The sequence below is a fragment of the Lepidochelys olivacea genome (assembly GCF_965140295.1).
Source record: "Lepidochelys olivacea isolate rLepOli2 genome assembly, chromosome: 11".
Classification (NCBI taxonomy): Eukaryota; Metazoa; Chordata; order Testudines; family Cheloniidae; genus Lepidochelys; species Lepidochelys olivacea.
Genome location: NC_140421.1, coordinates 36,781,728 through 36,803,859, shown reverse-complemented (window position 1 = coordinate 36,803,859; position 22,132 = coordinate 36,781,728). Strand labels below are relative to the sequence as shown.

Below are 22,132 nucleotides of genomic sequence, written 5' to 3'. Positions count from 1 at the left end.
CCTAGAGTCTTCCTAGATCCTCGCAGCTTCTCCTTTTTCTTCTGAACTAATCCCTCTTTCACTCCACTGAAGTGTTTTTAACTACCCTAACTTAGAACCTCCCCCACAGGAACGTAACCTCCTCCCTGTGGAGCCTCTTACTTGCTTAAACCCTATCTTTGCCCCCCAACCCCGTGGATTTCTCTCCACAGAAGAGTCCAGTCCTCTTTTTACTGAATACCTTGGATTCTGTATAAGATTCAGGTGTCTAATGATCCTTACCTAAATCTGCCCCCTCAGCTCAGGAGGCAATCAATCCATCAATCACAGGTGCACTAATTGGCTCTTACGCCTGTCACCTGTTAGAGAAGTGGTTAAGCGGCATCACAGAGCTGTTTGAAAAATGTTGATGATCAAAAATATGCTTTTGGTGGAGTAATAAAAAGTAAAAAAATGGATCTATTTCAAAAAACAGTTTTTGCAGGCCTTTCATTTTACCAAATGGCATAATTCCATTTTTACATCATAAAAATGTTTTTGCTCATTTATACAGCTTATTAATATAGCCATTTGCTCATTAATAAAGCCCTTTGTAAGCAAAAAAAAAATTGAATTGGCGTATTTTTATGAAAATGCTGGAAACTGATAAATGGTTTCACTGCCCAAAATTTGGTGACTTTTAAAAAGCTGCCTTTTGTTGCTGCTGCTGTTAAGCAAATGATTTGTGAACAGAAAGTTGGTAGGAAAAACTGCAACTAAGTTCCTGAACAGTGGAAATGTATTAGGCAACCATCAGGCTACTGAAATATCTTTGCCTTGAGATAGAAGAAACACTGACACTTAATTGAAATTTGTTTTCTGCTGTAACTACTCCATCAGTGGTTCTCAACCTTTTTTCATTTGCAGATCCCTAAAAATTTTCAAATGGAGGTGTAGACCCCTTTGGAAATCTGTTGTCTGTATATAGAGTTGAATTCTGTTCAGTCAGTTTTCAGTCTGTCTTTCGTGGACCCCTTAGACTTAGTTTGTGAACCCAAGCAGTCCCTGGATCACAGCTTGAGAATCTCTGTACTACATCAAAATATACAGTAAAACATCTAAAATAGAATAATCTGTTTAGATGCATTTTCACATTTATTAATTTTGTTTTATAACAAAGTATCTAGTGTGAGATTTGAATCTTGTCCATGTGTACCTTTTTAGGCTGTAAACTAAACCACGGTTAGTAACTTTGGGCCAAATTCATCCCTGATGTAAACCACCTAGCCGAGGGGTGGGCAAGCTACAACCCGTGGGACTGTCTTGCCTGGCCCCATAGCTCCTGGCGGGGGAGGCTTGCCCCCCGGCTCCTCCTCCACTAGCCCCCCTCCCCCGCAGTCACGCCAGCAGCGCGGCTTGTGCCTGCCCACCTCCCAGGCTTTCCAATAAGCCTGTCCTGCCGCTCTGAGCAGCCTGGTAAGGGGGTGGGGGAGAGGGGCAGGAGGTCCCGGGGGGCAGTCCAAGGATGGGGGCAGTTGGATGAGGTGGAGTTTCGGGAAGGGGGGCGGTCAGGAGACAGGGAGCAGGGAGGTTTGGATAGGGGGTGGAGTCCCAGGAGGTCCTGGTGGGGGGGGACAGGGAGCCAGGGGGCTGGATAGGGGGTTGGGGTCCTGGGGGGGGCAGTTAGGGACAGGGGTCCCAGGAGAGGGTGGTCAGAGGACAAAAAGTGGGGGGTTGGATGGGTCAGGGGTCCCGGGGGGCCTTTCAGTGGCAGGGGTGTGACTAGAGGTCGGGGTGGTCAGGGGAGCTTAGATAGGGGGTGGGGGTCCTGGGAGGAGGTGGTCAGAGGACAAGGAGCAGGGCGGTTGGATGGGTGGGGGTTCTGAGGGGGGCAGTCAGGGGGCTGGAAGTGGGAGGGGGCGGATGGCAGGCTGTTTGGAGAGGCATAGCCTTCCCTACCCGGTCCTCCATACCGTTTCATAACCCCGATGTGGCCTTGGGCCAAAAAGTTTGCCCACCCCTGACCTAGCCAGTTATTCCCCATGTTATAGTTGTGCATTTGATTTTTCTTTCCTAATTGAAGTATTTTGCACTTATCTTTATTGAATTTCATCTTGTTGAATTCAGACCAATTCTCCAATTTGTCAAGGTAATTTTGAACTCTAATTTTGTTCTTCAAAGTGCTTGCAACTCCTCCTAGTTTGGTGTCATTTGCAGATTTTATAAGCATGCTCTCCACTTTATTTTCCAAGTCAAGACTAACCCCATGCAGGCCCCGCTAGATACACCTTCGCAGTTTGACAACAGCCCTAAGCCCTGCTTAGCAATGAACGGAATATATTCCTTCATTAGTTTTGTATCCCAGATCAGAACAGAAGCAGTTTAATGCTGTGTTTTATTTCATGAACGGTACATGGACGGTACATACACACAGCATTAAACTGCACTGCATATGTGTGTGTATCTTCCACTACATTGCCTTACTTTGACAGCCTCACATTTACACTTAGACTAATTTATTGTTAACCTAATGTAATGTGTTAGATTTTCTTAACATAATCGGTATTTTCATAACTTATGTGGTCCAAATTTAGGTGAAAATTTGATTAAAAAAATAAAATCCAACTAGCTTTTTGTTCAACTTGGGAAATTTTCAGTAAAAATCAGTAAAAATTGAAAACAAAGGGCCTTATATATTGCTTAAATAGCAACTTGTCTGCCTTAATAAGCCAATGTTTCTCTGCTCCCTGTTGCCACTGAGGACCCTTACAGCACTGCTTCAGAAGAAGCATGGGTTTGCTCTGCCTGTAGCAGTTGGAAGTATGTGCAAGAAGTCAATGGTACTTTGTCTCTATAAGTCAAATAGATGCAATTTTTATGTATTAAATTATTAAATGCTGTTTTCTGTTTCAACCCAGTATTTTTTTAAAAGATATTTATAGTTTTAGATTTAAATGTTAAACTCAAGCACTTGTTTAGTGCGACTCCCCAGGGCATCTTCATTAGTTATACAAATCTGATTTATTAGTGTTTTGGGGTGTTTTTTCCCAACAGAGAACATTTGGAGACATCTCAAAAAGACTTGATTTGAGGCAGCGGCTACAGTGTAAAAATTTTACTTGGTATCTAAATAATGTTTATCCTGAGGCATATGTACCAGACCTGAATCCTCCATTATCTGGATTTGTGAGTGTATTTCCAATTTTGGTTAATTTCTGTTTCACTATATAATCCTACCACTAAAGTTTGCCTGATTTCAACTCTAAAGTAGAATAAAAAATAGTACTAGCAAGTTTAATTCAGTTATTGTTAGCATGGTTCTAGAATTTCCCTGACTAGTGTGGGAATTCTTTTCTCCAAATTTTGCTAGAAGAACATTCTTTAGACTGATTCTTTTAACCTTGTGTATACTGGTATTTTTTATGAAAATCTCCCTCATCACTAGCACTGATGTAGCTCCACAGGTGCCCTTTTTACTTGACTGATGTCTGATAACCCTGTTCAGATGGTAGTAACATTAGTACTCCTATATTTTCTAGCTCTGAAGCGGCTGCAGCAGCAGTGTTAGTTAAATGGTGAGAGATTTTTCCAGAAACTGTCAGTATAAATGCAACTTTAGATGGTCTGTAACGTGGTTTTCAGAGAGAAATCCCTGCTCAAACTGATGAGGGAAACTGCTAGAATCCTGTTTTAGCTTTTCCCACAACTGTCTTTGGCTCCTTCCACACTGTCTCTTGCATGTGGATTCCTTCTCAGCACTTATCTATAAGGCCACAATGTTACTCCTCACGTGTTATAGTCCTATATTAGCCTACTAATATTGGTTAAGGTCAGGTGCATTTGGGAGTAGTGAATGTTTATTGTAAACTATTTTGTTTTAGCTGTCTCCTACAACCTTAATAGGTTGCTTGCCTTCTTATATTGCCAGCTGTTCAGAATATAGAATATGTCTACTTGAGTGTGTGCACAATGCCTAACCTATTGTCGGTACTATCAGAATACAATAATGAGGTTTTGTCTAGCAAAGATTTAACTTCTAGTGTGGACAGGGTTGTACATTTAAAGATAGAACTTTAAGTAAAATAGCTGTTTACTCTTTTTAATTGTTGGCAAGTTTCAAATAACTTAGTTATATGCAAAAATAACCTGTTTTCTTCAGTTAAAAAATGTAGGTAGACGTCTATGTCTGGATGTTGGCGAAAATAACCATGGTGGCAAACCATTAATTATGTATACTTGTCATGGACTTGGGGGAAACCAGGTAAAATGTTGTTGTACTTAATTTCTTTCACAGCTAGTCCACACAGCTATAACATATCCCTATCCCAAGCTTAATTTTCCTTCTAGTAGTATTGGCATACATATTTTAGTATGAAGATAAGCTAATGGTTTTTGTTACCTATATATTCTTGCATGAGAGGATAGTAAATGTAAAAATTGCAAGGAATTTTCTGTGATATTTCGCTGTTATGGTTCAATTCTTCAAAATTGCTTGCACAAAAACTGCACATGTAACTTTAGACAGACAAACACCCAGGCGCATTCATACAAGTGAGAAATTGCATACACTCACAATGGTATTTTTACCATAGAAGTGGTTTGAAATTAGTTAAAAGAAATAGCTTTGGGTGTCTTCACCTATAATAGCAGAAGCTGACACTGCAGTAATTGCAAACTGTATTACGGAGGACCATTTCTTTTGAATTTAGAAAATTGTTGGTGCAAATTTCTAGTATAACTGTATTCTCAGGACGGGTTAAACCTCCATTTCTGAGGTTACTGGGCTACTCAGTAAGTGTTCCCTTAGTGGAATTTACAGGGGCAGTTGGATGAAAAAATTTCTGAAAGTGCACAGAATAGATATCTCAGCCACATGACACCAGTTCACTGGCTCTGTCACACAACTTGCAGTTCTTCCTCATTTGACGTCTCTGCTACAGAAACACTTCTTTTCCCCCGCTTTTCCTTTGTAAATGTTATCTTGACTCTTCTTTTCTCTTATTCTTCCTCCTACTGCTTCTTTCTCTGTCACCAGGACTCACGCTGTCAAGGAGGAAGCCGGTGGGAAACTGTCAGTGCATGATCGAACAGCCAGGCCTGAGCTACCTGCCCTGTCATGCTTACAGCTTCATAGTGGGAGGTCAGAGTGGTCTGCCCTGTGCCAATCTAGCATTTTGAGAAATATAACATTTTAAATTCCTGAATTTCCCAACAGGAGCTCTTCTTGACACACAGCTCTTGGGGCACGGATTGCCTTTTAATGTGTGTTTGTACAGCATACAGTACAGTGCATCTCTGATAGAGGACTCAGGTCCTCTAGCCACTACTGTAGTGTTAAAAAACAAAACAAAAAAGAACGGTCTATGCTGCTTTCTTAAATGCTGCCTCACACAGTCATTAGTAGTAAATGTTACTAAAACCACTGTAAACATCAGTACGTGTTTAATAAAAATAGTTGTAACTGAAAAGTTATCTCACTGCTGATTTGATACCTGTTTTTTTTCCTCAAATCTTTTTTTTTATGTCTCTTTTTCTCAGTAAAATCATTGGATGTTATCTATGATATATTCAGTATTTAACAGCTGCACAACCTAGGAGTCTGATCCTGCACCATTAAAGTAAATGGAAATTTTCCCTATTAATTTAAATGAGAAAAGGGCAGTTGTAGGTCTGGGCTAGCTGACTTGCTATGTTACACAGCATTTTCCTTTGGATCCCATTCACTATGTTACTTGAGGGATTATGATTCTATATTAATCTCTTTAGCGATTTACCCAACCTTGGTACAAAAGCATGGTATTAAAAGATCTGCCACATAAAGGCCGAGTCTGCCATATCTACTTTAACAATTTGTCTTGGTGAAGTGAAGCAAAATTGCACATTTTTTTTTCTGCTCAATCATAATATTGTGAATCTTGTTAAAATTCTTTTAAAATCTGTATTTATAATAGATGGTGCTGGTAATGATGTGTGCAGTTAAAGATGCTCAGCACTTCCTGTTATAACAATGCATTTTCTGTTGTTTATAAACTTTGATAAACTTTATTGGTTTGGGTTGAAATTTTCCATGCTGGGTGTCTGCCTCAAGGTAATTTTTTTTATTTCAGCAAAAATGGTACAGCTATATCTCAGAAAGATTAGGGAAAAATACTAAACTCCATATTTAGCAACTCTGTTTTGGAGTAGGGGCTTAAAATCTGGAAAGGTGGTCATACTGATATTGGGGATGTGCCTTTACCGTCCCTGTAAAAACCTGCCAAAACTTGGCTGACTTTTGACTGTCTAAAATCTCTGTTAAGCATATGCTCAGTAGAGATATGTTAGAGTTTGTGAGCTAAATTCTGTGAATATTCCATGTACACTGAGCATGCTGCATCCCAGGTCAGCATGGGCTGAAGAGGACTTTCTCTGCAGCTGTTCCTCCTGGAGATCAGGGGCCTTCGTGATGTTGGGTTCAGGAGCTGAGAGCAAGGAGTCTGTATTCTCAGTGCTCCCCCTGCTAGGGTCCAGATAGTGAGGAGGAAGCTGACTGACTGGAGTGCATAGGAGTGAAGAACCAAACTTAGTGGTGTAGGTTGGGGTGGGGGAGACTGGGGTGAAGAGCCTTAGGGAGATGTGGGTGTGGGAGACCTGAAGTTGAAGGGATGAGGGAGATCATGACTTGGCGCTGATGAACAGACTGGTATAATGAGAGAGATGAGAACAGAGGAGGCTGGAACTGTAACAAGCACCAGCTGGAAGGGCTAGCTTTTAGGTGGGGACATAGGCAGAATTTTCTGGAATAACTAGAGTGCACTCCCATAATAACCCGGGATTCCTAAATCTTAGTGTTCCTCTGTGGTCAGCAAATGGTTGTGAAACACACTGGCAAAATGTGTGCCTACATATCCTTTTAGTGACTAGCCTCCATAGAGGACAGCAATCTACTATTGTTATCAGTTCCTCTATGACAGAGGTGGGCAAACTATGGCCTGTGGCCCACATCCAGACTGTGGGACCATCCTGCCTGGCCCTTGAGCTCCCGGCTGGCCCCTGGCCACGCCTCTGCTGTTCCCCCTCCCCCACAGCCTCAGCTCACCGTGCCACCAGCGTTCTGGGAAGCGGGGCTGCGAGCTCCTACTGGGCAGCATGACAGTGGGGCTGGCTCTGGCCAGGCAGCGCAGCTGCCAGTCCTGCTATTCTGTGCAGCATGGTAAGGGGGCGGGGAGGTTGAATAAGGGGCAGGGGATCCCGGGGGGCAGTCATGGGACAGGACAGGAAGCAGGGGGCAGTTGGATGGGGTGGAGATTCGAGGGGGGGGGCGGTCAGGGGACAAGGAGCGGGGGGGTTGGATGCGTTGTGAGTTCTGAGGGGGGCAGATGGGGGGCGGGGGCCAGGCTGTTTGGGGAGGCACCCCGATGTGGCACTCAGGCCAAAAAGTTTGCCCACCCCTGCTCTATGAAGTCAAGTGGCTGAGATCTGTGCTGTGGACATAAAGGTTATAACCCTGCTAATGAACCAAGTGGGAATCAATACATTTCCACATGATGGAATTTGTTTTTTTCAGTTGCTTTTTAAAAAAATGATAGTAGATGACTTTTAATGTATTTCTTCTATGTAAAGTAATCAAAAGTGCTAAATTTATGCTTTAATGCTAAAATTAAAGTAGTGCATGCAACCTTAATTTGGCCCCTTTTATGAGGCAGGGGCCTATGGAAAAATAGTAATGTGATCATATAATAAAAGATTTTATCATAATTCAGGGGGCTGAATTAAGGTTGTAACATAGTTTTTTGTGTAATACTTAAAAATACTAGCTGTAATACTTACTAAGTTTCCATGTAAGCAAATGTATATGAATATTTAACTTATGTAAATATTTGCATAACATGCATGATAAATATTTGAACCTGGATTCTGTATTTAAACTGTTAGATAACAGAATGATACAATGTTGTATGCAAGAGTGATGTAGGAGTATTGGTCCCTGGATATTAGAGAAAGAAGGTGTGTGAGGTAATATCTTTTATTGAACCAACTTCTGGTGGTGAGAGAGACAAGCTATTGAGTTAGTTTTCCAGATCTGAAGAAGAGTTCTGTGTAGCTCGAAAGCTTGTCTCTCTCACCACCAGAAGTTGGTCTAATAAAAGATATTACCTCACCCACCATGTCTCTCTAGAATGATGCACTTTTTTTTAAACTTGACTTGTTTTTGTCATGGAATTTCAAGGAATTAATTTAGTGCTGTGGTTGCTTGTTTCCACCTAATATATGTTAAAATGTATTTAATTTTTATTTATATAGTACTTTGAATACTCTGAACACTCTGAGATTCGACATAACATTCAGAAGGAGCTTTGTCTGTATGCTTCTCAAGGACCAGTGCAGCTTCAGGTCTGTAACTACAGAGGTAAAAAAACATTCACCCCTGGAGAAGAGAAGTGGGAACTTCGAAAGGTACTTCCAAGCAATTTATGCAGTAAATGAAGATGTATCTATTTTAATTGAAAGAAAAGATGTTTTTGATCAATTACGAGTTGCTACAGGGTTAACACGACTTTATAGCAAAAGACAAGAATGGATAGCTCAGCCCTGGGGAAAAAAGTGTATAGACATTTTCACCTTTAGGTTGCAGATTGAAATACAGCCCATTCTGTTGGCTATGCTGTGGCAAATGTAAAATGACGGCCTCAGTCCTGTCCCAGTGGAGAAATGTCCACAACACAAAAAACTTAAACAATTGGTGCACTAGCACCCATGTAGAACTCTCTTGGCGGAAATGCCAAGGATCAACTGGGCATAGAGAATGGACTTTTCTTTCATCCCTAGAAGTGGCCCCTCCCTGACAGCTTGATATAAATTTGTGGGACAATGTGGGGCAGTTTGTTGTGCCATTGCATGCTGATTTACCTGTTTGAATAAATAGGGTTTCAGTCTCTGAGTCTACCTGTTGGGCCCCACCCTAAAAAACTAGCAGTAAATTCACAAAAAATTACAAACAAACATTTAAACTTACTCTGTGTGTTGTTTTGTTTCCCTCCCTTCTCCTCTCTAGGATCAACTGTTACATAATGCAGCATTAAATATGTGCCTTACGGGAAATGGAGAACATCCAATTTTGGTATCCTGTAATCCATCAGATCTATTCCAAAAATGGGTTTTTGGCCAAAACAATTAAGTACAGCTACTTATAACTAGGAAATATTTGGTTAAAAAGATACATCCGCTTTGTTAAAAGGATATATGCACACTTCATTTTTTAAAATGATGCAAAGTTAGCTAATGTAAAATATTCCAAGAGCAATTTTCTTATTTAAAAAGTATAAAATTGCACAGTTGCAAAGATCCCTTAAGCATCCGTGTAAAAAATACCAAAGAATATTTTGAGGTCTCCACAGGTAACAAAAATGTTTACAATATGTTGGAAATGTAATTTCCACAATAAGCTTAGCTTTTTATATTAACCACTGATTTTACAGATACTGTAATCTCCTCTATTTTGGGATAAAGTGTAGGGTTTTATATATTCTCATTTTGTAATGACTGCAGAAAAACTGGTCAATGAAGGTCAGGAGACGGATCTTCGTACAGTGTCTGGAAACTATTGTGCCTTTATAAGTGGTAATATTGTTTTAGCACTCAGTTGTTTGACTTTTCTGCTGACAGTTTCACTTAAAGAAAAGTAAATGAGAAAGGAAAAATTTAAAAACATTCTTAGCACTTCTCTCTCCAATTTTACACACTTAAAACAATATTTGGACTCCCGAGATGAAGCCAATGGGAAATCTTAACCCACTCAATTTCTAGCACATCAATCATTGCTGAATGCAAGAAAAAAAATCCTTTAGAATTTTTATTGAAGTATGTAATTCATGTATTCTTTAAATGGAAAATATGTATTGTCCTGGTATTAATCTTGTATGCTTTTTTTATTTGAATCCAATACACGTTACTGTTTTTGCCAGAGATTTCCTAAACTGCAGATTTTTTTTGTATTTGTCATAGTTCTCATAAATTGCAGAACATAAACCTATTATTTGTTGCTAGCGCTCTGTTCATTACTGTTCTTTTATTCTGTCAATAAATGTTACTGTTTTGTCTGCCTGTCTTAGTGATTCATGTAGTGTCTACTGTACGGGTTTCTAATGCGTATATGCAATTCCTTTTATGTTTTTCCCTTGAGTGTCTGATTTCTGTTATTAATCATTCAGAAGGAGAGTCCAACTGCATTACAGAATTTTATAATGAAATATTGCCTTTTAATAGAAAATAAATTTGCAAATATAGTTTGATGATACTCTAGATGCACAGTTGCTGTTTTATTTATATTCTTCCATATGTGAGTATTTTAGAAGTACAGCATTTTTTTTCCAGTGTTCTCCCTTGGGTAATTGATTACATAAACACCTTTAAATCAGCATTTGCCTCCAAATTTCCCCTTGCAACTACTTGTACTGCCCCTTTCCAGAGGTGAAAGTAAGCCAAGCCAGTATGCGGTGCCTCTGTAATATACGTCATCATGTGCCAGCAATGCCCCTCTGCTATGTACATCAGCCAAACTGGACAGTCCCTACATAAAAGGATAAATGGACGCAAATCAGATATTAGGATTGGCAATATACAAAAACCTGTAGGAGAACACTTCAATCTCCCTGGACACACAATAGCAGATTTAAAGGAAGCCATCCTGCAGCAAAAAAAACTTCAGGACCAGACTTCAAAGAGAGACTGCTGAGCTTCAGTTCATTTGCAAATTTGACAGCATCAGCTGAGGATTAAACAAAGACTGTGACTGGCTAGCCAACTACAAAAGCAGTTTCCCCTCCCTTGGTATTCACACCTCAACTGCTGCAAGAGGGCCTTTATCCTCCCTGATTGAACTAACCTCATTATCCCTAGCCTGATTCTTGCTTGCATATTTATACCTGCCTCTGGAAATACCCACTTCGTCGGATTCATGTCGTGGAAATTCACCCACGAAAGCTTATGCTCCAATACGTCTGAGTCTATAAGATGCCACAGGACTCTTTGTCGTTTTACAGATCCCTCTGATACTAAAAATTATAGTACTTTCTAAAGCAGACGTCCCTGTGTGTCAGGATTAAGATACAGCGGTGGAGGGCTTGCACTGCTTTTGCAAGTACTGTGCCTATTTTGTGGATAAAAATATTATTTCTAGCCCTTCAGTGAATGCTACATTGTATTGAAAACAAAAACACAAAGCACCATTGAACAGGGGAAGCATGACCTTTTTTGTTTTATGAAATGGTTAATATCAAAACCTCACTGTAGCTGTTAGAAGTTAAAAATTAATTTCATACTAAGCCATGTCAGGCATTTAAAAACACCATTGTTTCTTCCTCTTATTAGTTAAGTATCTTTTTCTTCTAGCACTTACCATTTCTAGTACAGCTTTCACCTCCTGTTCTTACTCAACATTTAAGCCAAACATTACTCTTCTGCTCCACTAGCACTGCCCTGACTCTGAAACTACAATCATAGTATGATTGCAGTCAATTTGACATTTTTATTTTTCTACCACAAAATAAGGTGGTATTTACATCCTCACCTGCTCTTACCCACCCCTCCCCAGGCAAGCCCACTGCAACCCCAACCATGCAAAATGGGGGTATGCAAAATATGGGTGGCCTAACTCTCGGTAAATGTCTTGCTACACATCAGTGTAGGATGGGTGGATCCCTAAAAGAGCTTGGGTAAATGTACTAGAGACTGATGGCCTCTCCTTTTCTTGGAAAAAGATCTCTCCCCTATGAATGCCAAGTATCGAGGAGCACCTCCCACCAGGTCAGATAGGCACGGCCCCCTTTCTGAGGGGGATGTGCTGTTGGTCCCAGAAGGAACCTGGAAAATTGTCTTCTAAGATCCAAACCAGCCCTCCCCCGCGGTGCTAGAGCATCATTCTTTGTCTTTGTGTAGCTCAGGGATCAGCAATCTTTGGCACACGACCCCTCAGCAACATCCACTAGCAGATCGAGATGGTCGAGATGCAGCAACCACAGGTTCAGCCGCTCACAGTTCCCACTGGCCTGGAATGGTGAACTGCAGCCAGTGAGAGCTGCGATCGGCCGAACCTGCGAACGCTGTAGGTAAACAACTCATCCCAGCCTGTCAGCAGATTTCTCTGAGTGGCTGCGTGCCAAAGGTTGTCAATCCCTCTTCTAGCCCAAGGCCTAGTTCATTATTTATACATAATGCTACAAAGTTGCATTCTAGACTGCTCTTGCCCAGTGTATGGAGCATACTGATGAGTGGTGGGAAACTCAAGTTCAAATCCCTAAGCAACCCTAAGAACAGGCCAATTGCCTGCAGGTTTCTCAGATCCTGTGTGACTTCTCTAACCCAATGTTTAAAGGGATCTGCTGCATCCTCCTCTGGTCTTCTCAAAAAACCCAGAAAGGTCTAAGAAACTGAAGGCTGGGAGATGGATGACAGCAACATACTGCAGTCACCTAATGCCCTTTGCAGGCACAGTTTAGTTTTCTTCGAGGAAAGCGGCACAAAGATCTTGCACAAGCCAGCCCGGTGCACTAGCACCAAGATGATGAAGAAAAGCTGAGCAACTTATCCTCATATGCATAGTTACCTATTTATAAATGGTGGATCGGCTTCAACTACAATCAGTCTCCCCGAGGTGGGGGGATAGGACCATCTCCTATGGCGTGACCAACCCCACACCACACCACACTTCACCTTTGAAAGGACTTTGAATGTGGCTACCCCATGTTCTGGGGGAATGCCTGCACAGCAAACCTAAAAGTTGTAAACACTGGGGGTCAGAGGGAAGTGGGCATCTGCTTTTGTTTGTCTTGGAGGAAAAAATGACTGGCTAAGGGGCCTGACTCCTAAGGAGAGGGCTCACAGCTGTGTACAAGCACCTACAGGCTTAGAGTTGACATATTCTGCCGTGACCTGGATGCTAGGTCTCTTTAGGTCAGAGGTGGGCAAACTACAGCGTGTGGGACCCTCCTGCCTGGCCCCATAGGTCCTGGCCCGGGAGGCTGACCCCGCCCCTCAGTTCACTGTGCCGCCGGGCGGCATGGCTGCCTTCTCCTGGTGATTGGATGGGACAGCTGTAGAGCCACCAGCCACCGGTGCTCCAGGCAGTGTGGTAAGGAGGGGCAGAGTGCAGGGGAGTTCGGGATGGTGATCAGGATAGTGGACGGGTTGAATGGGGGCAGGAGTCTGGGGGGGCAGTCACGAAAGAGAGGGGGGGCTGGATGGGGCAGTGGGGGACAGTCAGGGGCGGTTGGCTGGGGGCAGTTAGAGGAGGAGTTGGATGGGGTGATGGGGAACAGTCAGGGGTGGGGGTTTGGGGGGGCCTCAGGGGACAGGGAATGGGGGGGTTGGATGGGGCAGGAGTCCCGGGGGGGGGAACGGGGGTGAGAAGCAAGGGGGGGTTGGATGGGGTGGAGGGCCAGGCCCCCTAACCGGCCCTCCATACAATTTTGGAAACCCGATGAGGCCCTGAGGCCCAGGGCTGGCCCACAACATTTTGGCACCTGAGGCGAGGAGCTCAAATGACACCCCCCTACCCCCTCGCTGGGGCCAAAACTTTGAAAGGTCTCAGTTCTGCCTTCTTCCTGTTCTACTCCTCTCATGTTACTGCTCTGCTACCTACCCCACTAAAGGAGAACTAACAACTTAAAATGCCTTGTTCAAAAATTTTAAGTAACACTTAACTTTCAAATGCCTGAACAGCAAATGTAACTTCTCTTGTCTGCATAGTAAACACGGGCATTTTATCTGTTTGAATAATCAAAGTGGTGCTTTCCGTGCCTTCTTGGTTGCAAAGATTTGAACTGCTTCTTAATGAAGGTCCATAGTCTGGGCCAGCTCATGCTCTGTTGAGATGGCTGTAAGGCCGACCAGCCTCTCCTGTGTCATTGTGGAGCGTAGATGTGTTTTTATTAACTTCAGCTTGGAGAAGTTGCGTTCTCCACTGGCAACTGTTACAGGAAGTGTTAGAAGTACGCGCAGAGCAACAAAAGCATTTGGAAAGAGGGTGGTCATCATATCTGTGTACATATATTCCAGAACAGCCTTTGGAGTTGATCCTGCTGAAATGTATCTTGAAAGGGCTTTTAGTTTATCACCTAAATCACTCGCATCAATATCGCCCATGTCATCATATGTCAACACTGTCTCTAGTGCCCTGCATTGCTAGTGTAGGTCTTCTTCAGCTATAGTGAGGAGTTTTGGAATATCATACAACATCCCAAATATACTGCTGTGTTCCTTGAGCTGCATGAAACGTTCTTCAACTGACTGTATTGCACAATCTAGCACCTGGTTAAAGAATTCAACTTTGAATTGTTGTTTGGGGTCTCTTATGGGATTATCCTGTGCCTCATAATCAAAATGTCTTCTTCGGTGACTCTTGTATTCTTGAATGGGTGGGAAATAGTTTCAGTGTGAAGTTCCTCTGCCAATTTCTGTGCACTCTTCAGAATGTTTTGAAATCCCTCATCTGACCGGTAAGACTGTAGGTATGACTTTCCTGTGTCCAGTTATTCCATTGCTCTAGATATATCAAGGTCAACACCTTGGAGTCTCTTGCTTACAACATTTATTTCAAACAGTATGTCATGCCACAACACTAAGCCACATAGAAATTTGAAGTTATGTATGTTTCTGATTATTCCATTTCCCTCTGCCACTGTTCTCCAATGAACAGTTCCTATCATAGTATTATCCTCCATAATGGCAACATCTATCTTCCCAGTTTGGTGTTTGAGAGGTTTTATCGCCTCCACTCGACTTTCCCATTGTGTGGCACTCAATGGTTTCAGTGTCAGAGAGGATGTTCCCAGCTGTTGTGTCAAAATTTGCCATCAATGAGTTGATGCAGAGAAAAATAATTGATGCTTTGAATTACATTAAAAAATTTAGCAGCCTAACTAGAAGCTGATGCTGCATCACTGACCACCACGTTCAATGAATGAGAACTGCATGGGACAAAAAAAACTCAAGGGTTTAACTCTCGGATCAGTGTCTGCACTCCTCTGTTCTTTCCTCTCATGTTGGCACCATTATCATAGCCCTGACCTCTCATGTCAGTTATCGCAATTCCCGTATCTTCCAGCTTTTTAAGAAGCGCATTTGTCATACCAGCTCCTGTAGTATCATCAAGGTCAATAAATTCTAAAAAATGCTCTCTGACAGTCACCATTGCAGGGACATTTTCACTAGGTTCTATTGTTACAAAATGCACCATTAAAGTCATTTGTTCCATATGGCTGATGTCAGGTGTGCAGCCCAGAATAACAGAGCAATATCTTGCTGACTTCAGATCTGCCACAATCTTCTGTTTGACTTTTGTTGCCAGTAACTGTATGATCTCATTTTGAATTGTTTTTCCAAGGTAGTGGTGTGTGTACATTTCTTGGGTGGTGACTCTTCTTAGATGCTCCTGGAGTACAGCATCAAACTCAGCCATCAGCTCCACAATTTTAAGGAAGTTTCCATTGTTTGGCACATACAGCTGATCTGAAATGCCACACAGCGCTAGGTTTTGGGTAGCAAGCATTCTCACAATGGCAATGAGCCTTTTCAGAACATTTTGCCAGTAAAGAGACTCTGATGCAATCTTCTCTTGATGCTGATCCTCTGTGGTGGCCTTTAACCTTCGTCTCATCTCAAGCTCTTTCCACCTATGGAATGCTCTCTGGTGATTTGCTGCCTTCTCATGGCATGCCAGATTTCTAGACAGATTTTTCCAGTCCTTTGTTCCTGTAGAACCCAGTGTGGCTGGAACATTAGACTGGAAGAGTTTGCAACAAAAGCAGTATGGAGCATTCTGGGTTTTTGAGCACATAAGCCATGGCCTCTCCACTTTGTCACTATTGGGGATTTCACACCAGTAATGTGTTGGATGGAAGCTTTTATTTTCATTGTCTTTGTGGAACATGAAGTTTTTCACTTGCTGTGGCCCATGCAGTACAAGGAAGTCCCTCAGGCTAGTGCTCAAGTGGGTCCACAGTCCTGGATCATCTCGACTTAAGGAACTAAACTCAGCAGCAGCTGTTTCTGGTGCCTCCACCACACTCTTCTCTGATCTACACTTTTCTTCAGGAATGTGCATGGTTACATCCATTTGAGATGGAGTTATGGATGCTGCAGTAGCTGCCAGGTCACCTGTATATTCTCACTGGGGCCGGAAGGCTCACCGTGAATGCTTGTGTCTGTGTATCTCAGGAGAGCCCCTTCCTGCTTAGATAGAAAAGCTCCCTTTGCTTTCTTTCTTTTTCTGAATGCTGCCCCAGAGGGGCGTTTTCTTCTTTCACTCATGACTGCTGTTCTGTGTCAGCTATAGTGGCTCTCAACACTCAATTAAGGGGACAAATAAGCAGGCTGGTAGCAGGGCCTGAGTGAGGGAAGATATCAGCGTCTTAAGGACCTAACTGGCTCCTACTACTTCAGTTGACTGCCTGTTCTTCACAAGTGGGTTCAGGGAAGCAGCCGGAAACAGGAAGCTCCCTGAGAAGCTGGTGTTAAATCAGTCCAGGTTCCTGGGGGTGCTAGAGAGATACATAAGAGGCTCCCCTCTTTCCCTGCAGCTCCTGCTGCTTTCTGTTATTCCCTCTCACCTTTTCTCCTGCCCGCCTGTTATGTCTCTTGTGCCCTCCTTCCTCCAGCACAGCACTCCACCATCTCTGTGCATCTAGAGCAGAGAGAATACATATGCACCAGCAGCAGACACATTTTTCTACACTCTGGGTCCTAGTGGCGCCCCCCCCCTCCCACACAGTCTGGCACCTGAGGCAGCCGCCTCAGTTCGCCTCATGGTAAGGCCAGCCCTGCTCAGGTCAAAAAGTTTGCCCGCCCTTGTCTTAGGTGAACCTCCCACTCCCCTGCAGCAACTGGGGTACAGCAGGCTCAGTACTTTGTAGCTAGTCCCAGGCATATTTAATTACTTATACATGGTGTGACAGCTTTACCAGGTGGAATGGAGGCCCTGCCCCGCAGCTGCTCCTGCATCAGGGCTATCCCATAGCCATGTGGTTAGGGCATTCTCCTGGGACCAGGGCCACTCATGGTCAAGGTCTTACACCACTTCAGATGGCTGGAGCACTCACACCATGTCTTCTATAACTTAAGTAAAGGATGGTACTAAAAGCTGTGAGCCATGGGACTTAGCTATCTCCATTTTTCTTGAAGGACAAAAGACTGACTTCACAAGAAGGCGGGCCTGCATGAAACCAAAGTAGAGCTAGTTACCTAACACTTTCTGAGTGACATGGCTTAGCTGGCCTGCAGGACCCTGGTTCTTCTACAGCATATGTAAGTGCACTAACCAGTGGGCATCAGGTTTTTAGTGTCCTTTGCTTCTTCATCACACAGCTAATTATTTATACATAGTAGGAAAGTTTCAACACAAGAGCTTGAACACCCTGCTCCAGCCTACAAGTGTGGTCAGGGCACGCTCATGAGTGATGCGAGACTCACATTCACCTCCCTTCCAGTAGGCGGGGTTCGGAGGAAGGATGCATAATTGTACGATGGACAGGGGGATGCTACTGGAGCTTAGACATGAATTAGGCACCAAGCTGCAGGGCACTGTTGGTAGCTGAGGAGCTGCCTATTGCAATTTAGGCACCTCAAAACTTTAACAATGAAAACAGCCACTGAGGGGGTTTCGGCACCTCCAGAGTTGGGGGTTTTGTAAATGGCCATGGTGGCTAATTGTTTAAGTTAGGCACATAAAGCCTCCCTCTGAAACCCATCTCTCACATCCATCCATCACCTCCCTGCCTCCCAGGGCACTGTAGACACCCTGCTTGTGACACACCCTCACCCCAAACCATCACTCCTGCACAAGGGCAAGGAGAAAGAAAAGCAGCAGCAGCGTCGCCTTCACCAGGTTCTAACGCTGACCTATGACTGCTCAGCAGAGGCATAACGCTACTTTTGCTGACAGTCCATTCTGTCACTGGCCTGAACAGACATTAATATAAGCATTTGTCCTTTACTATTGATAGAGTTGCTACTAACGGTCCTCAGCCCTGACTCTGTCCTCACAAATTACCTTGGTATTCAGCCAGTTTATAATATTAAATCCTTAGAACATTATGATATTAAATCATTTCTATTACTTTATCAGGTTAGTGAAATTAACAGAGATCTACAGTATAGCTAAATCTTAGTTTCAGTACAGTCAATTATATTTTATTTAAAACATTAATTGTAATATGCCAGCACTAGGAGGAGTTACTAAGTGTACTATGGTTCTTCTGCCTGGTCACACTCCCATTTAGAAAGCTATTATGCAATTATGTGTGCCTGCAGGTTCTCACCATGGCTGGTGAGGCAGTCACCAGTAGGGCCAGGGCAACCAGGAGTACCCTCTCCTTTTGGCCAGGTGGGAGGGAGGTGCTAAAACTAAGGGAGAGGTGAAACTTCAGTGTCGTAACATAGGATTGTGGACTATTGAGAACCACTGCTGTAGCCCTTTTAATCCCCTTGTTCTGCATAACAACCTCAAATCTTCTGTGGCAACGTGATAATCTCTTCCAGCACAGGAAGCCATGTAATTAATCCTAAAACCTGAGTGCACAGTTAGATAGGTTCACCAATATCCAAACTCAAGAGAGAATTACAAATCCTGTTGCATGATGACTTGCAATGTAGCCTACAGCAGGAAAGGACTTCTTCCTCTAATGTTGCTCTGCCATTATCCACATCATACTACCATATAAAACAAACCAATGAACAAAAATGAACCAGCGTTCCTCAGTCTGACTGCATGCTTAGTGTCCCAGAAACCAGGAAATACTGGTTTCTAAATAGAGCTTTGAATTACTTAATGAGGTAATAAAGTACAGAAATGATATACTCCTCTCTAGCATGCATATATTATTTTTATACATATATAAATGTATAAAATAAATGTATAAATTATTTAAATGTATAAATAAATATACACACACATGCTATAGTGCAGGAAATAAATATACCTAGAACAAATAAGCAATTTGATTATGGGCAAGGTTACACTAGGATGTATTAAGTTTACTCCTGGCCTCTCAATACTTGTTATGTCGGGTCAAATATTTTTGGAAATCCTTTTTGCCTAGCTTTTTCAGTAGGCAATTTTTAAAATAACTACACCATCTTTTGAAAATACCTGGCTGTGCGCCTATTGTAAATCCTTATACCAGTGCTCCCTCCTGGTCATAGATTTTTATGCTTAAGTATATCATAAAACAAATGTGTGAGCACAAAATAAAAGGTCATTATGTACCATTCGTTAGCTACTTTTCTTTTCTTTTCCATAACAGGATACTGTTGCTAAGTATAGGGATTCATTTAAATAGAGCAGGGGTGGGCAAACTTTTTGGCCACATCCGGTACCGAAATTGTAGGGCGGGCCGGGTAAGGAAGGGTGGGGGAGGCTATGCCTCCCCAAACAGCGAGGCGTGGCCTGGCCCCCGCCCCCATGCCAGCCCCCCCGGAACTCCCCATCCCTGACTGTCCCGCGGGACTCCTGCATCCTCTCCCAACACCCCTGCTCTCTGCCCCCTGACCACCCCCCCCCCCCGGGACGCCCGCCCCTATCCAATCCTCCTTGCTTTCCCCGCCCCACGTTACCTGTGGGGTGGAGGAAAGGGGGGCTCCGTCCTTTCCCTGTGCGTTTCCCCTGCTCGTTTGGCTGCTCTCCCTGTCTGGGCTCGGCTGCTGGGAGCAGGGACCGAGCATACTGGACGTGGATGCTTGCTCTGCCCCTTTCCCCGCCAGCAGGGACCAGGCCCCTTGGCCACCCCCCTGCAACCTCCCCCTGCTCCGGGAACTCCCCGGGACGCACCACGTCTGGCCGCGCTATAGCTGGGCCACCCCGCCAGAGCTGCTGCCCAGGCGCTGGGGGAACTGTGACTGCGAGGGAGGGGAGCAGAAGGGGAGGGGTCAGGGGCTCGCCTCCGCCCCGCTCCCCACGCTGCTGGGGAGTTGGGCTGGCTCCTTTGCGAGCCTGTCCTGACCCCGCTCCCTGGCAGGAGCTCGGGGGCCAGAGGGAAGGGTCCTGCGGGCCGGACGTGGCCCGGAGGCCGTAGTTTGTCGAACAGGTTCGTTGGGCTCTTTATTTCCTTTGATTTAATTTAAAGCACTTTAACTTGGGTTTGTTGCTCTCCAAAAGGGATTAAAACTACCAAGTACACAATGTATTCAGATGGAAGTATACTAGATCAGACTGCTATATGAGCCACTAACGTTTGCCAACAAAACTAACATCCACAGTAATTTTCTCTCTCACCATTCTCTGTTAACCCACCCACCTTTCCAAACATCTAGGAAAACAACAGGCTTTGCAGCACGCTTGATTTAAGTTATAGAAGGCTCACTCTTACTCCAAGTCAACAGAGGCTCGAACTGTTACAAAAATATGTGGGCTGATTCTCCTCCCACTTACACCAGTTTGACATTAGCAAAATCACATCGGACCAGATCTTTAGTTAATGTAAATTGGTCTTGCTTTATTAATTTCCATGGAACTATGACAATTTACAGTAGCTGAGGATCTGACCCATTGACTTGAATAGAATTACTTCTGATTTACATTAGTGTAAGTGTAGACGATATGTTTACAATGAATACAAATCCTATTTTACAAGCTTAAATCTAGCTTACTTGTGAAACTGGAGTGCTGCCTTCTTTATTGACAGTACTAGTTTTAAAGGTTGTTTATCCTTTTTTCTGTCAGTATGTCTTGACTATAGTGGCAAGCCCTGGAGTGCAATTAATCATAGTTCATGGAAAAGCAAACCACAGACCGGTAACAGATGTTCATCTCTATTTTCTTTTGCATAACTCCTCCAAAGATAAAATGATGTTTTATGAAAAGGCCTTCATAGCAGATTTTACTAGAGAACAACAGCCGATCTTAACAATTAACAATAATTTTAAATATTATAAATTCAGATCCATAGCTGACTTATTTAAAAATATAAAACTCAAATTAGTTTAAATCTTCTAAACATAGTAATAGAATAATCAGAGAAAACACTATGATAAAAATATAAATTCCCTAGAGGGGCTATGTTAGTTAGTTGGTAGTTTTCAGAATAATTAGGCAATAGGCTGAAAGATAACACTGCCATTTACCTACCTTCATCTACTTTAAATTTGTTTGGTGTATAAAATTACTGCAATATGGCCAACAGAGGGAGTATTGCAAAATTATTTTGAGCAGCATTTGAAAAATCTTTCTTCCTCAGCCCAAAGAAAACTGGCATGACAAAGTTACCAGGATAATAAGTACAGCTGAATCATGCAATTTCTCCTTCTGCCCATTTTAATTAAAGAGTATGTGCTACTGTTCACTAAGATGCAAACAGATATACCAAATATGGCATTCCTGCCCCTTTCTTTACATCTGAAGGTTGCTTACACTCAGGGCTTGGCTACACTTACAGATGTAGAGTGCTTTGGGTTAAACCAGCCTTCGTAAAGCGCAGGAGGGAGAGTGCTGCAGTGTCCACACTGACAGCTGAAAGTGCTCTGGCCTGGCCACATTTGCAGCACTGGCAGCAGCACTGGGAGCGGTGCATTACGGGCAGCTATCCCAGCATTCAAGTGGCTGCAACATGCTTTTCAAATGGGGACGTGGAGGGGTGGAGAGTGTATGTGGGGGGAGACAGAGTGGGGTTTCGGGGTGCTGAGAGAGTGTCAGCACGCTGTCTTGTAAGTACAGACCCCGCCCCCCTCTCTCACACTCACTCAAAGCAAACATTAGCTGTTTGTTTTTTTCCTGGAGCTGATAAGCAGCCAGCACGGAGCTTTGAAAGGGCCACTTCCACATTCCTGCCGGAGTTCACAAGTAAGACAAGAGAGGCCACTTCAGTTAATGGGATTATGGGACGTTACTGGAGGGCAATCAGAGCGCTGTCATGTAGCTCCTCCTTCACACTGACTAGCGTCTCACCCAATACACAGCAAACCTTACCTCTCTGGGGGAGGTGGAGTACCAGCAGCGCACTAGCCAGGGAGTGAGAGCGCTCTAGGTGCCTTGCCAGCGTGGACGGGGAGTGAGTTAGAGCACTCTGGGCGGCTTTATTGCGGTATAACGTGAAGTGTAGCCAAGGCCTAAAGGTTTAAAAACAACTCATGAAAACATGCATTCAGAACACAAGGAAAGGAAGTACAAATCAGCGTGAAAAGGGCAGATTCTAAGGTTCCCTATGCT

General features: G+C 43.4%; 1 protein-coding gene and 1 long non-coding RNA gene across 2 annotated transcripts in view; one reads left to right on the top strand and one right to left on the bottom strand.

Moving 5' to 3' along the window:
* The window catches only part of GALNT3 (polypeptide N-acetylgalactosaminyltransferase 3), a 49,158-nt gene extending 39,833 nt beyond the window's left edge, over nt 1–9,325 (top strand). The window contains exons 8-11 of the mRNA XM_084642752.1: nt 3,013–3,144; nt 4,118–4,219; nt 8,242–8,394; nt 8,993–9,325. Coding sequence (XP_084498878.1) covers nt 3,013–3,144; nt 4,118–4,219; nt 8,242–8,394; nt 8,993–9,115 — 510 coding nt within the window. The 3' untranslated portion in view covers nt 9,116–9,325. The remainder of the gene's footprint in view (nt 1–3,012; nt 3,145–4,117; nt 4,220–8,241; nt 8,395–8,992) is intronic.
* A 918-nt stretch (nt 9,326–10,243) lies between these two features.
* On the bottom strand, nt 10,244–19,704 carry LOC311528121. The gene is made up of 3 exons (XR_014713512.1): nt 19,546–19,704; nt 16,545–16,618; nt 10,244–10,507 (listed from the first exon to the last, which is right to left on the bottom strand). It is a non-coding gene; the product is annotated as an uncharacterized lncRNA (long non-coding RNA).
* Between the last annotated feature and the right edge of the window lie 2,428 nt (nt 19,705–22,132).